Source organism: Schistocerca gregaria, chromosome 7, assembly GCF_023897955.1.
Source record: "Schistocerca gregaria isolate iqSchGreg1 chromosome 7, iqSchGreg1.2, whole genome shotgun sequence".
NCBI classification, from domain to species: domain Eukaryota; kingdom Metazoa; phylum Arthropoda; class Insecta; order Orthoptera; family Acrididae; genus Schistocerca; species Schistocerca gregaria.
Window position 1 is genome coordinate 70966402 of NC_064926.1, and position 14853 is coordinate 70981254.

Here is a 14853-nt window from a genome sequence, read left to right on the forward strand (position 1 = left end):
CCAGCATTCAAGACACAAAAATAGTATCATGCAGACCTTGCAAGCATAGTTAACTGTTATTCAGGATTCACAGTGTTATACTATGTTCTGCTGCAAAAATTTTCAATAAGCTTCCATCAGACATACAGCAAGAATTTGAAAGTCCACCAATTCAATTGAAAATTAAAAACACTTCTTAGCGGTCACTCCTACAAATTGTCTGGTTCATTGATTCTGGGTTTGAGAACTCATGTTAGCTTTCTAGTAAACATCAACATGAATGTAACTGGGTCTCTACTGTTACAAATATAGTTAATTGTTATGGTTTCATAAATATAACAGTGACCATGTAGATGCTGTGCTAGCAGTAGGAGATAGCTAGAACTGATGAAACAGCAGTTCTTTTTCACCAAAATTGCTTTCCTGCTAATTTTATTATGTTACATCTGTAAGCAACTGTGATTACTGACTGGTTTTGATAAACATATATTTCCACTTGTTTCACATTACTGGCGGATATTCCTTCTTATGGCACATGATTGTACGCAATAGTTTGTTCTGCTTGGGAGAACAGAAACTAACATTTATATCATATGTAATTTGGATGAAAGACACAGTCTGTTCATCAGCAACTCAAACACATAACTGATACTTTCTATGCTAGACAACAAAACTGTAATATGATTGCTTGCCAAATGAAAATATGCAGAAGTTTTTTACTTTTTTATAATAATTTTAACATACCTTCTGTAGATATTGTACTACTTTTGATGATGATTTCTGCACCTGAAAGCTATGCACAGAATCTGTAAGTGCAATAGCAAACACACGGTCTTGAAAATCGGAGAAATGATTTATGGCCTGAAAAGAAAATTAAGGGAGTTATTACATCTCACATGTTACAACAAACTGCAACTTAAATTGTTTACAATAAACAGCATACTTTAGCTAATTGTTGTTGCTCTTCTTTTTCATTACATCTATTTTACACATACATTTCAATCTCAGGTCTTCACCTTCAACTAGGTTAACTGGAATATTAAATAAAATAATTATGTGGAATTCATAAAAATATACTTTTACATCTTTGTAAAACCCTTGAATCTAGATACCATAAAGGCCATTTCACACCATGAGAACTATACTGTATCTTCTATACGATAAAAATGTTTGAAAGTTTGTAACACACATTCTATTACCTGATCGCCTCAAAGTTGAATTGGATGAGAGTGAAATGAATTAGATGAATTTTTTGTTACATAGATCCATAGTAAAGAGATCTCCAAAGACTTAGAATATTTTATAAAACAAGAATATGTAAAAAAAAAAAAGAAAAGGAGTAAAGTCCCATGTTCAAGTCCCTGTCTGGCACACAGTTTTAATCTGCCAGGAAGTTTCAAAAACATGTAATGCATAGTTTAGAAAATACTGTGAAACAACTAAAGAGAAAATCTTAAAACATATTTTCATTCAAGAGGTAATAAAAAACTTGTCTTAAAATGTGTAAATGTACAATTAGCTGAGGCGTAGGATGTGCCATCTGATCATCCTATACCTCTAACATTGCCAAATCTAGTTCAACATGCCTACCTCATGAAGATACGGGATAAACACAAGAGAAAGAAGAAGGAAAGAAGATTGCAGCCAAGCATCATCAAAGAGAAAATTAGTTTGAAAAATTGCGTTACTGCACTGAATATGTGTAAGAGTCAAATTTTATATAACACAAACATTATTTGATATTGTTAGTAATACAAATTCATAAAAAATTCATCAATGGAGTAGAAGGAGTTGGCCACTAATAAATCCTTAAACTGAGCCTCATCAGCAGTCAAACATTTTATGGTTGTTAGCAAGCTATTGCAAATGTGTGTTAGAGAATAATGAATACCTTTCAGGACCGAAGCAAGTGATTTTAAATATTTGTCAAGATTATTCTTATACTGAGTACTGTTTCCATGAACAGAACTATTCATTTGAAAAAGTGATGAAAAATTTCATTCAGGAACAAATATATATGCAAGAAGCACTTAGCACGACCAGCTCTTTGAACAGGCCTTGCCAGGATGTTCTTGAGTCCATACTAAAAATAATTTGTATTTCACACTTTTGAACTTGGAAAACTTTAGCCTAGTTTAATGTCTTACCTCAAAAACTAATCCTGATCAATATAACAGAATGGAAGTATGCAAAGTATGCCAGCTTTTTTACTTTTATATCATATATGTCTGAGTAGGTGTCCCAGCAGATGTATGTTCCTCCCAACTGAATTTATCAACAGATTGTAAACCCCAGTAATTTAACACTGTCAACCTCTTCTATCTGCTTGTCATTATATCTTAACCCTTTGAGTACAAGTGGTTTCTGCCTGTAAACACCATTTTGTTTCTTTTCGAAATAACACGGCCTTTTGCAAACCACCATTGCCACTGCAGGACCGAGGCATCTAGTGGTACACTGAGGTGCATTGTAGCAGTCACTTAAAGCATTCAGTGCAAAAGTCAAGGCATCGACTGTGCTACATGATTGAAGGAGGTTCTAACATGCCCCCCCCCCTTTTTTTTTAAATAGTAATCATATTGAGGAGATTTTTGACTGTGAAAGTAAGTATATCTAAAGTTACTGAAATGTAAATTTGAGTTTGTGCTACTGCCGTTATGAGAGGTTTGGAATGAAACCACTGCACCAATAGGTACTTTTCATATAAATTTATTAAATTTTAGACCCGTTTTTGACAAGTTCATAGAAGTTTCAAAATGTGCGATTGTGTTTAGGGAAAATGCAGAACTACTTTCAAATATATCTCTTCAAATAATGGTTGGTCGAAAACTTATGTCTCAGTGGTTCCAAAGCAAAAATATAACTTCAAACCAACTGATAATTTACTTTTTGCAACTTTCTTCTTGTATTTGTACCTTACTATGACAACAAACGTAAATTTTGTGAAATATATTGAAATTAAATTTTTATATATCTTAGACTGAAAGGGTAAAGCATATAGTGGGGCAAACTTCATAGAAGTTTTGAACTGCAAATAATGAGTTATTTGAAAGTTTAGTGACAAAGAATTGAAAGTGAATATTTATTAATAACTATTAAATTACATTTTCCAATATTTTTATAAATTTGATTGCAAACGTTCATCTGCATGAAACAAACTTGGTATCTGGTAATGTAACTGATGGAAGGTTATAACATATACAAAAAAAGTATAGGTCCTAGGATGGAACCTTGTAAGACACTACATGTAAAGAGTTCTTGGCTGGGTGATGAGCAATAGCTTAATAGTCCTACTGAAACACTTGTATCCTGTCTGGAAGATACAGTGTAAACCATTTCGTGATATTTACTGTTACAGTGTAAATTCTAATTCACTTACAAGGACACGGATATTCACAATCAAATGCGCTTGATAGATTAGAAAATTTGCCAATAGTTTGTAACTTATTTGCACAAACTAAGCACATTCTTGCAGTATGTGTGAACAGTCTTCTCAATATTGGAACTATTAAGAAACTAAAAATGTAATTTTGCCAATATATTAGTTGAACAATGACATAGAATAGACTGCTATTCTTCACATGGAGGAGTCATTGAGCAGCTGAGAGATATTTTTATAGGAAATTTAAGAGTAAATTAAACTTAGGCTACTGAACAAGTTGTTTCACACACATTCATACACACACAACTCACACACATGGTCACTGTTGTCTGCAGACCTCATCACATGGAGGCAGTGACCGTGTGTGTGTGTGTGTGTGTGTGTGTGTGTGTGTGTGTGTGCATGCATCTGTGGAACAACTTTATCTGATAACTAAATCTACTCTTAAAAGTATTTTTAATCGTTTGTCCCCCACTCAACAGCTCTTCTATGTGGTAAGTAGCAAACTATCCTATTTCACTGTTGTTATTCCAAGCCAGACTTTCCACTGTTTTATTTTTTGTAATCAGATGGTTAACAAGTTACTCGTATATTACTGATTAGATTAGATTTACTTTCATTTCAATTAATCCATAGTGAGGAGGTCCTCCAGGATGTAGAACATGTCAGATTTTATTGAAAATGTGTGTTCCTGAATAATGCACACCTTTTTGTACAAGACTAAGTGACTTTAAATCCTTGTGAAGATTATTCTTATTTCTAGTATTGATTCCATGAATTGAGCTGTTAGTTTGAAAAAGTGATGTATTTTTAATGGCAAATTTCATTAAGGAATAAATATATTGGGAAGCAGTAGTTAGTATACCTAGTTCCCTAAACAGGCTTCTGCAGGATGTTCTTGAGTTCACACCACATATAACTCTTACTGCATGTTTTTGTGCCCAGAAAACTTTAGCTTGGCTTGATGAATTATCCCAAAAAATAATCACATATGGCATTATGGTATGAAAGTAAGCATAGTATGCCAGCTTTTTCATTTTTACATCCGCTATGTCTGACACAATTTGCGTTGCAAATAGAGACTTGTTAAGACACTTCAGCAGTTCTGCGGTGTGCTCCTCCCAGTTGAATTTATTATCGAGCTGTAATCCCAAGAATTTAACACTGTCCACTTCTTCTATCTTCTTGTCACCGTATTTTAGACATATACTCATGGGACATCCCTTACAAGTTCTGAACTGCATGTAGTGTGTTTTTTCAAAGTTTAGTGACAAATAATTGAATAGGAACCAGTGATTAATGTCCACAAATATTATATTAGCTGATCTTTCTAAGACTACACTTGACTTGCTATTTATTGCAATGTTTGTATCATCGGCAAACAAAACGAACTTGGCATCTGTTAATGTTACTCATGAAAGGTCATTGATATACACAAGAAAAAGTAATGGGCCCAAAATGGGACCTTGTGGGACCCAACATGTAATTAGTTCCCAGTTGGATGATGCCTGATAGCTTCATACATGTCTCTTTTCTAATAACACCATTCGTTTCCTGCCAGAAATATAAGATTTCAACCATTTTGCAGCATTTCCTGCTACACTATAATATTCTAATTTACTTAAAAGGATATTGTGGCCTGCAACTTTTTGTCTAATGAATTAAGCACATATTCACTGTAAGTGTAGATAGCCTTCTCAATATCAGAACCCTTTAGAAATCCAAACTGTGACTTTGACAGTATGTTATTTGAGATAAGATGGTTATAAAGCCGACTATACATTACTTTTCCTAAAATTTTTGAGAATGCTGGCAACAGTGAAATTGGATGGAAATTAAATGCTATTTTTTCTCCCTCTTCTTAAACAGTGGCTTAACTTCAGCATATTTCAACCATTCAGGAAATATTCCACTGATAAACGACTGGTTACACAGATAGCTTAATATGTTACTTAACTCAGAATCACATACTTTAATTTTGTTGATATTTCATCATACCCTTTTGATGTTTTTGATTTTAAAGATTTTATGACGGGCATCATTTCTGCTGGGGTAGTGAGGGTCAAATTCATATTATGGAAGTTACTTGAAATGTCAGGTCTGAGGTATTCCATAGCGCAGCATCTACCGAACCTGACAACCCCACCTTTTCAGTAACAGTTATAAAATGTTTGTTAAAAAGTTCTGCAACACTATACACATATGTCACCAATGTATCATTTACTCTTAATGCCATTTGTTCCTCTTCATGTCTAGTTCTCCCGATCTCCTACTTCACTATATCCCATATTGTCTTTATTTTGTTATCTGATATGACTATCTTTTCCTTGTAATATATTTGCGTTGACACCCATAATACAGTCTTTAATATTTTGCAGTATTTCTTGTAATGTGCTATAGCATCAACATCGGAACTGTTTCGGATTGACAGATACAGTTTTCATATTTGTTTTACAAGATACACACACCTATTCCTTGAGTAATCCATGGCTTCTTTGTAGACTTTGCTATAACCTTGGTAAGTTTTGGGGGAAAACAGTGTTCGTATAAGGTAAGCACTTCATTAGCAAAAGTGTTATATTTTTCATTCATGCCATGAGCACTGTAAACATCAGTCCAGTAAATGTCTCTGAGGAGTGTCCTAAACTAATCAATTTTTGGCTTATTGATTACCCTCTTGAGCTCAGACTTAACAGATTTTATATCCTGTTCAGTGTTAACATTTAACAGAAGGAACTGCATGTCATGGTCTGAGAGGCCATTGACTATTGGTTTTGTAATATAATTTTGTTTATTGGACTTTTGCATAAAGATATTATCAATGGCTGTTTGTGAGCAGTTGGATACCCTAGTGGGGAACTTTACAGTGGGCATTAAGTTGAATGATAGTGTTACTAACTCAAATAAGTTCTTATTGGGAGAGTCTTTAAGGAAATCACCAGCAACCACTATTTCTTTGTTTTTGGTTGTTAAATGGGCCAGTACAGCCAAGGTGGTTTACAAACAGATTAAAGTTACCTGCAGGTGCTCGATATACACTTAATATTATGAAGAATTTTTTGTGAAATTCTACTACTGTTGCACATGCTTCCATATGCTGTTCTAGGCAAAATTTATGAATGTCAATATTCTTAAATTTTACAATTTCTACAATTAATTTTTGAGAATGTTGGAAAACGTGAAATTAGATGGCATTTAATGTTATCTTGTTATCTCTTTTCTTATACAAAGACTTTAGCATATTTCAGCCTATCTGGAAACATTCCATTGACAAATTACAGGTTCCACAAATATCTTGGTACTTTGCTGAAATCAGAAGAACATCCTTCAATTAACTTTGCTGGTATTTTTGATCTCTAGAATTTTCAACTCAAATAGTTGATTACAATACAGCACAGGCTGTGTAGAAAAATGAAAGCACGAAAACTGTATTAAGTTGTTTATTATTATAAAAAAGATCAGATATTATTTTCTGTGTGTTAATTTGTCTTGCAGAGATTTCAGAGTAATGAGAAGTGGCTAAATAATATGGCAGTGTATCTTGCAAGTTTGTACAATGTGCATCTGCCATGGAGTTTCCAGCACTCTGACCAACACCTATTGGACATCCAACGGCTCTACAACAATGATCAACTTACATTATTCTGTCTACAAAGATTTTGAGATTATTAATGATGTGGATTTTGATCCAGTAAGATCTGTACAAACAACCATCAGCTGAACACCCTATTCTGGTTTTCATGAAAGTCTTATCTCCAGCATTTCGGCCAGGAAGTTTCTTGAAGGAGATACATATTACCAAATTGACCATTCCTTGACACCTCACAATGTGTCCCATCCATTAAGCCATTTATTAGTCTATAAGTTCCATGGCTTTTCTCCCCCAATTCAATTCAGTAGCTCTTCATTAATTATTATAATATGGTTTCCATGAAAGTATTATCTCAAGTAATCAAACACAGAAGGGACACACTGGTCAGTCATCTGATGACACATGGTGTTATCATTAACAGTATCACTCAAGGAACAGTAGAAGAGAAAATACAAGAAGCAGACCAAGACTAGACTAGATCAACAAGATAATGGAGAATATCACCTTTACCACTAACGAGAGGAAGGCCAATAACAAAAATGAATGGCAAATTGCTAGTAACCACTCTGATGGTTGGAGGAGGATCATGTATTCTTAATGTTATCTCCTGTTCTTCATACTTGGCTCTACCAATATTACTCTACACTGTATTTCCTATGGCATGGATGGTGAGGCAATGGCACACATGCCATTAGTGCCACACAATCAAATAATTTGAGCACAGCATTAAATAAGGAATTTAGGTAAGCCAACGTAATTGACATAATTCATTTGTTCACCTGCATTTGAAGTCATAGTACCAAAGTTCATCATCAATGGGCTATCAGCGCAAAAGCATCACAAAGGTTCTAGATGACAGATTGCCACTTGTGTTTACTCACTATGAAGCACGGTGTACTCAAACACATTAGTAATAATATACCATCCACTATTACATCACATAGGTTGGCAGCTGTTCTAACAATGACAACTTCTGTTCTGCACCAGCATGTACTATATTGCCACATTGTTAAGATGTAACTGTCTTTACCCATTTTGTGCTGCGATTATATGTGGTTAGTACCATTTGTAAACTTGTGAGTATTATTCAGCATGGGTAGTTTGGCAAAGAAAGAAAAAGTGTAAGGTAAGCATAATACAGAATTTCGGACTTGGTGGACTGAGATGTGAACCACAGTGACAGAAATTCATTGCATTTGCTATTAAGACAGGAACAGGCAGTCAACATTTATGATTCAGTATGTTGGCACAGATTGTCATACTAGCACCACAAGTTTCTTGGCTGCAAATGTGATTGCTCAGCATGGTAGCCTCATGGCAATGGAGAAGTTTTGAAGGAAGGCTGCTTAGCATCTGCCCCATCACTTTTTGAACATTTTGAAAGTAAAGATCAAAGACATTCATTTATGTAGCATTAAAATAAAAAAGAAACATAAAATATAAAAGAGAGAAAAAAAAAGACTTAGTCCTCTCTTTATATTCCGCTGTGTCTTGATGAAAGTATAGATGCAACTAAATCTGCCCATTTGGCTGTGTGTGCCTGATATTGTGTTGTAAATGACATCAGATAACAATTAATTGTGATAATATCATTGTCAGAAACTACTAAGGGCACATTTATTTGTACAGTTGTTAAAAAATAACTTACTGCAAAAGAAATCAATTTGAGCAAAATTCTTTCGATAATGACTGAAGGTGCTTCTAATATGGTGGGCAAAAGAACGGTTTATTCTACGCACACAGTGGACATTCTATTCTTTAATTCCACTGCATCATGCATCAAAAAGGCTTGTGTCCAGATGGTTATTTCACTTCCCTTGATAATACAATGAAGCTTGCTCAAAATGGAATCACATGGGACAAAAATAATTTTCCAAATTGGGCAAGTTTGCAGATTTTAGAACCAACAAATCTTGCTTTGTTAAAGCAGTTGTTGTTGTTGTTGTTGTTGTTGCTGCTGATGATGATTCTGGTGCATCTTTAGGGTGCTCAATATCACAGTCATCAGCACCTGTATTTTGACTGTATTAGACGAATAGGACTAGAGCACACAAAATGAGGATAGCCTAAAATACAACATAAGATCACATATGCTCCCTTGTACTCTCTCTTACACAAACACACACGAGTTCCGTGAACAGTACAATGGAGCAAGCAAATCAAGGCTGAACATTAAAAACAATGACATCAGATCTCGACAGCCACTACGAGACAAGTCCAGAAAAGAAGACTGGCTGGTCACGAAAATAATAACTGGTTGAGCCATTCATTCTCTAACATCCTAAAAGCTTTGATTTAAAAGCTTAGGTAGAAAGGAAGGAAAAACACAAAATTGTGAAACACTTGCCACATTCAGCTCATTATTACCTAAAACTGAGGGCAGGTCTGTCAGTAAACCAGCTTGTACCCTCTCATTATTATGTAAAATATAATTGGTTAAAACGTGACAAACCATAATTAGCACACCACATGCATCACAAATAGGTGGTTCTTCACATCTGAGAAGGAAGCCACAAGTCAGGGGGCAGTGCCCTATTCAAAGTCATGTTAAGCAGACTTCATCAATTCTATCTGGTCAGAGAGAGGTGCTCTGTGGCCTCAGAGCCTCTTTTATTGATTGCAACTTATTTTCTGTCATGCCCAGCCACTCTTCCTCCCACAGACGCACATGCCTCCTCGGCCGCAATATCAGCTAACTCACTGCCACGAATAACCATGTGTCCTCATATCCAGCAGAATGACACGAACCGTCATTGCCTTTCCAAGTGCAGGATGGCATCATGGACGTTCCAGACAGTTCTATCTGCTGAGTACACAGACTGGATCATCTGCAGTGCACTGAGCGATTCAGAACAGATGAGGAATTTTGGTCCACATTCATGTTTCATCTGGCCCACAGCTTTAAGAATCACATGGAGTTTGGCATCAAAGATAGTGAACTCACTAGGCAAATAGAACCTGAAGACAGAGGCAGGAAAAATGACAGAACAAGTGACAGCATTCCCTTGTCTGGACCCATCTGTACATACGAGGGTGGATCAAATATTATCGGGATTTTATTTTTTTATCTAAATTGATTTATTGAAATACTCAAGGCAATTATAATTTATTTTTCCACATAGTCTCCTGCTTTAGAAATGCATTTGTCCCAGCACATGGACAGGTTTTTGATGCCCTCATCATAAAAAGAACTGGCTCGTGTCACCAGCCAGTTGTGTATGCAGGCTTCCATACTTTTGACATGTTCAAATTGTCACCCTCCAAGAGCTTCTTTAAGCGGTCCAAATAAATGGAAATCACGGGGCAGTAAGTCTGGGCTGTAAGGAGGATGATCATGTGTAGTCCAGTGCATTTCCTGTAGCTTGGAAACAGTTAGAGCTGCAGTATGGGGTCGTGCACTGTCGTGGAGGAGGGTGACCTGTCAAATCAATTGGTCTCATCTTTTGCGGCGATGTGCAACTCTTGCCTTGTTGAACAGTTCACAGTAGTAAGCAGCATTGACTGTGTGTCGCTCATGCACGAAATCAATCAGCAAAATACATCGCTGATTGAAAAAAATGGTTGAAAGAATCTTGCCAGCTGACAATCGAGTCTTGGCTTTCACTGGTGCTGCTTCCCCTTTCCTCCGCCACTCCTTACTGGCTTGTTTGGATTCTGGAGTGTAGTGGTGTACCCATGTTTTGTTGCAGGTGACAATCTGACTCAAAAATGCATCACCTTCTTCTGCAAACCTTGCTGTAAGTCTCTGACAGTCCTCCAAATGTGACAACTTCAGATTTTTGGTCAAAAGTTTAGGGACTCATCTAAAACACACTTTACGGAACTGTAGGTCGCTTGTGACGATTGCTTGACAGCTCCTGTAATTGATTGTAACTTTTTATTGAATTTCTGATACTCTTGCCCATCGATCGTCACAAATGTGTTTGTCTGTAATGCTGGTCCGAGGACGGTGATCATGTTGCTTTCTTGAACTTTTTATCCCAGGCAAACAAATGTGTCCTTGATAATGTTTTATCACTGAACTGTGTAGTCAATCTTTGACAAATTTCCACTGCTGTAACTCCTTCACGAGCAAGAAATTTGATAATTTACATTGTGCAATAAAGAGGTGTACCTGTTGCTCAGACATTGTGAGCATTACTGACAAAATGGCGGGGAATATCTAACAGCATGCTCTCCTCGCTTCTAACGGTCCCCCTAAGTATAGAAGAAGCACGGGGCCAGTCCTACCAACTACTGATGTTCAGGAACAAAAATCCCATTTATATTTGATCCCCCTAGTACTACATTACAGTCCTGGTAATCAGTTAAAATGGTTATAAATTTATGCTTAAAATGTAGTCTGGAGTGAACATTTTTCTTTGTTTTTCTGTTATGGTTTTAGGGCGCAAAACTGCTACAGTCATAAGTGCCCATTCTGTGGCTTAGTGAAGGGTAAAAAACCAAATTTCAAACGAGCAGCAGTGGGAGTGAAACTCAAGGAGAAGGGAAACTAAAAATGGAAGGAAATCTTAGAAAACTGCTACTGAAGAAGGGTTTGTTTCCCCGAAAAAAAGCTTCAAATGACTGATGTCATCTCACTGACACTGATAAACTCAAGGACACGATCGGCTGAGTGCATGTCATCTGGGTCAGTTGAGTAGGCATGGACGCCAGATGACTAGCGAAACGATTCAGCAGGACAGCTCATCGATTGGACTGGCGGCAGCTCTACATGAAGGTACCAATAGCCCAGGAAGGCCGCCGACCGCGGGAATTCGCGCCGCCCCCATCCCGCCAGCCTACACGAGACTTTCCAGAGCACCCTGGACCACATCGAGGGACCCAGTGCACTGAAATAATAGTCATTTGCCACGTCAGATGGCTCGTTGGTCTAGGGGTATGATTTTTACAGGCTCTCCACGAGGACGGTGTAAAAAGATCTAGATGCTAAATGCAGTCCACGGTGGTGGACAGAGTCTAGACACAGAAGAATATATGGCCATGCAGAGGAGTAAGCTATGCTTCCGTAGTCCAATTTTGAGCACACTAAGACGCGATATGGATGCAGGAGGACCACTCTGTCCACTCTACAAGAGGTACCACACAGAACACAGAGGGTGTTGAGGGACTGCAGACAGTGAGCTAAAAGATATAAAACATGGGAAGACAAGCACACTTTTCTGTCAAATGCAAGTTCCAAGAATTTGGCAACGTCCACGAATGGGAGGTCAACAGGGCCTAGATGTAGGCTAGGTGGATAAAACTCTGTACAACGCCAAAAATTTACACAGACAGTCTTACTGGGAGAAAATCAGAAGCCGGTTTCGATGCTCCATGAGTGGAGGTGATCAAGACATCCTTGAAGACGTTGTTCATGAAGGCTGGTCTGTTGAGAGCTGCAGTAGATTGTAAAATCGTCGACAAAGAGGGAGCCTGAGACATCAGCAAGGAAACAGCGCATAATTGGATTTATGGTGATGGAAAACAGTACAACACTTAGCACGGAGCCTTCGGGCACTCTGTTGTCATGGGAGGGAGTACTGCTCATCTGCACCTTAAATGTGTACTCTGTCACAAATTCACGAATGAAAAGGGGTAGCCGACCTCAAAAGCCCCAAGAGAACAATGTCTGGAGGGGTGCTTGTACTCCAACAGGTATCATATGCCCTCTCCAGATAAAAAAGTATAGCTACCATTTGGCATTTCCTGAGAAAATTGTTCACGATGTACGTGGAGAGAGCAACAAGATGGTCAACTGCAAAACGATGCTTTCGGGAACTGCATTGGGGAGGTGTTAAAAGGTTTCAGGACTTCAGCCACGAACCTAAACGGCAATTTACCATCTGCTCCAAAACCTTACGTATACTCCTCATGAGAGAGATGGGGCAATAGCTAGAGGGGAGATGTTTGTCCTTTCCAGGCTTCAGAACATCATTGATAGCTTCCTGCCACCTTCTGGGAAAGGTACTGTCAGTCCAATTTCGATTATAAAGGTGAAGGAGGTAACACAGATGATAAATGCAGCACCATTTGAAGGTGGATGCCATCCGGCCCTGGGGCGGAAGTGCGAGACGAAGTGTGTGTGTTTTGGAATTACCGCAGAGAAAAAAACAGTATTATGGCTTTCGCGATTTTGGGAGGAGAAAGCAAGAGGTCCCACTTCTTTTGCTCATTTCTTCAGGGGAAAGGCTGGCGGGTAATTTGAAGAGCTCAAAATCTCAGTAAAATGTTGATACAATGAGTTAGAAATTGTGATTTGGTCCTCTAAGATATTCTGCAGGACAGTTAGCCCAAAGATCGGGGAGAAAGTAGATGTGCCGGATAACTGTTGAATTCGACTCCAAACTACAGATGAGGGAGTGGAGATGTTAAAGGAGATGGTAAAGGAGTCCCAAGGACGCACGGAAAATTGTCATTTGAGTGTGTATTAGCAAGAGCGAACTATTCAAAGCATCGAGTTAGATGAACAGTACTAACCAAAATGTCAAAATGAGAGAAGGTTGACGTGGAGGCCAACAAAAATGTAGGTTCCCCAGTGCTGAGCCAAACAAGATCCACTTGGTGGAAGTGGTCAATCAATAGAGAGCCTCTCGCTCAAGGACCTAGAGATTCCTAAAGCCGGTGGTGGGCATTGAAGTCCCCAACCAGAAAATAGGGGGGTGGGAGCGACTCGGAAGACGGCCGAGGGCGGTCACCGCTTGATGGTGCTGTAGAAGACACACACTGTGGCAGAGAAGGAGAGGAACTTTGTTTCTTATGAACCTTCTTGGAAGCAGGATGTTGATAAGAGGGAGGAGTTGATGGTTGTGAGGTCTGGGTATGTAAGAAAGCTTCACGAGTAGGCTCTTTTTTTGGAAGCCTGGGCGAACAATTTTGGGACCCATGATTTAGCAGGAGCTGATGAAGGTTGAGCCTTAGAGTCAGCGGGTGATAGAGGGGAGGTTGAACGGGCGATCTTTGGGCTGGCCAGTCTGACGACTGTGGCATTAAAGGTGAGATCGCAAGTCTGTGTGTGTACCTCCTTAGTAGATCGAGGAGAGGCGAGGACAGTGCTATATTTACCCGCTGGGAGCGTAGTGGGCTTTCTACTGGTGAATAACTTATGAGCAGCAAAGGTAGGCACCTTTTCTTTCATTTGGATTTTCTGAATAATTTTTTCATCTTTAAAGATAGGGCAATCTCTAGAGGAAGCAGTGTGGTTGCCCATACAGTTGATGCAACAAGGGGATAGAAGGGGACATTCAGTCTCATGGGCATCCCTTCCCCATGAAATGCATTTGGTCATATTGGAACATGACTGGTTAAACCACTGACACCCATAGCAACATGTAAGGTTGGGGATGTAAGGGCAAACTGAAATGATATAATATCCTGCTTTAATGTAGGATGGGAGCTGAACTCCGTCAAACGTCAAGAAGAGAGTACGGGTCAGTACCAACTGTTTTTCAACCTATTTCATGATGTGACACAGCTGTTATGCCCTGATCAGACAAGTAATTCTGAATGTCCTCATTGAATAATCCGTCGAGGGATCTTGCATAAACCACCCCACACGCGATGAGTTTAACCTACAGTGCGCTTACACCTGGACAGGGAAGGTGTGTAGCAGTGGAGTTTGAAGCAATGTTTGTGCCTGGAGGGCATTGTTTGTTTCTAACAACGAGTTGCCATTTCATAACTGGGAACAAGACTCAACAGGGCCTGCAATTGTGTTGACACCTTTCTGAATAATGGAAAGGTTGACTGTGGAGAAGCCTTGACCTTCGTCAGACCGAGAAACAACTAGGAACTTCAGCACTGATGAAAGAATTGTTCATGGCTGAGACTGATCTAATTTTCTCTTGTAGGCAGAAGTTGTAGAAGTAGAGGAAACCATTGCGAAAGTATTCCTCATGATTACCGGTGTCTCTGATGGCAT

At 38.4% G+C, this 14853-nt stretch overlaps 1 protein-coding gene across 1 annotated transcript in view; it reads right to left on the bottom strand.

The window, feature by feature from the left end:
- LOC126281771 (FAM172 family protein homolog CG10038) overlaps positions 1-14853 on the bottom strand; it is a 254789-nt gene that overhangs the window by 122260 nt on the left and 117676 nt on the right. The window contains exon 6 of the mRNA XM_049980968.1: positions 724-840. Within this exon, the coding sequence (XP_049836925.1) occupies positions 724-840 (117 nt within the window). The remainder of the gene's footprint in view (positions 1-723; positions 841-14853) is intronic.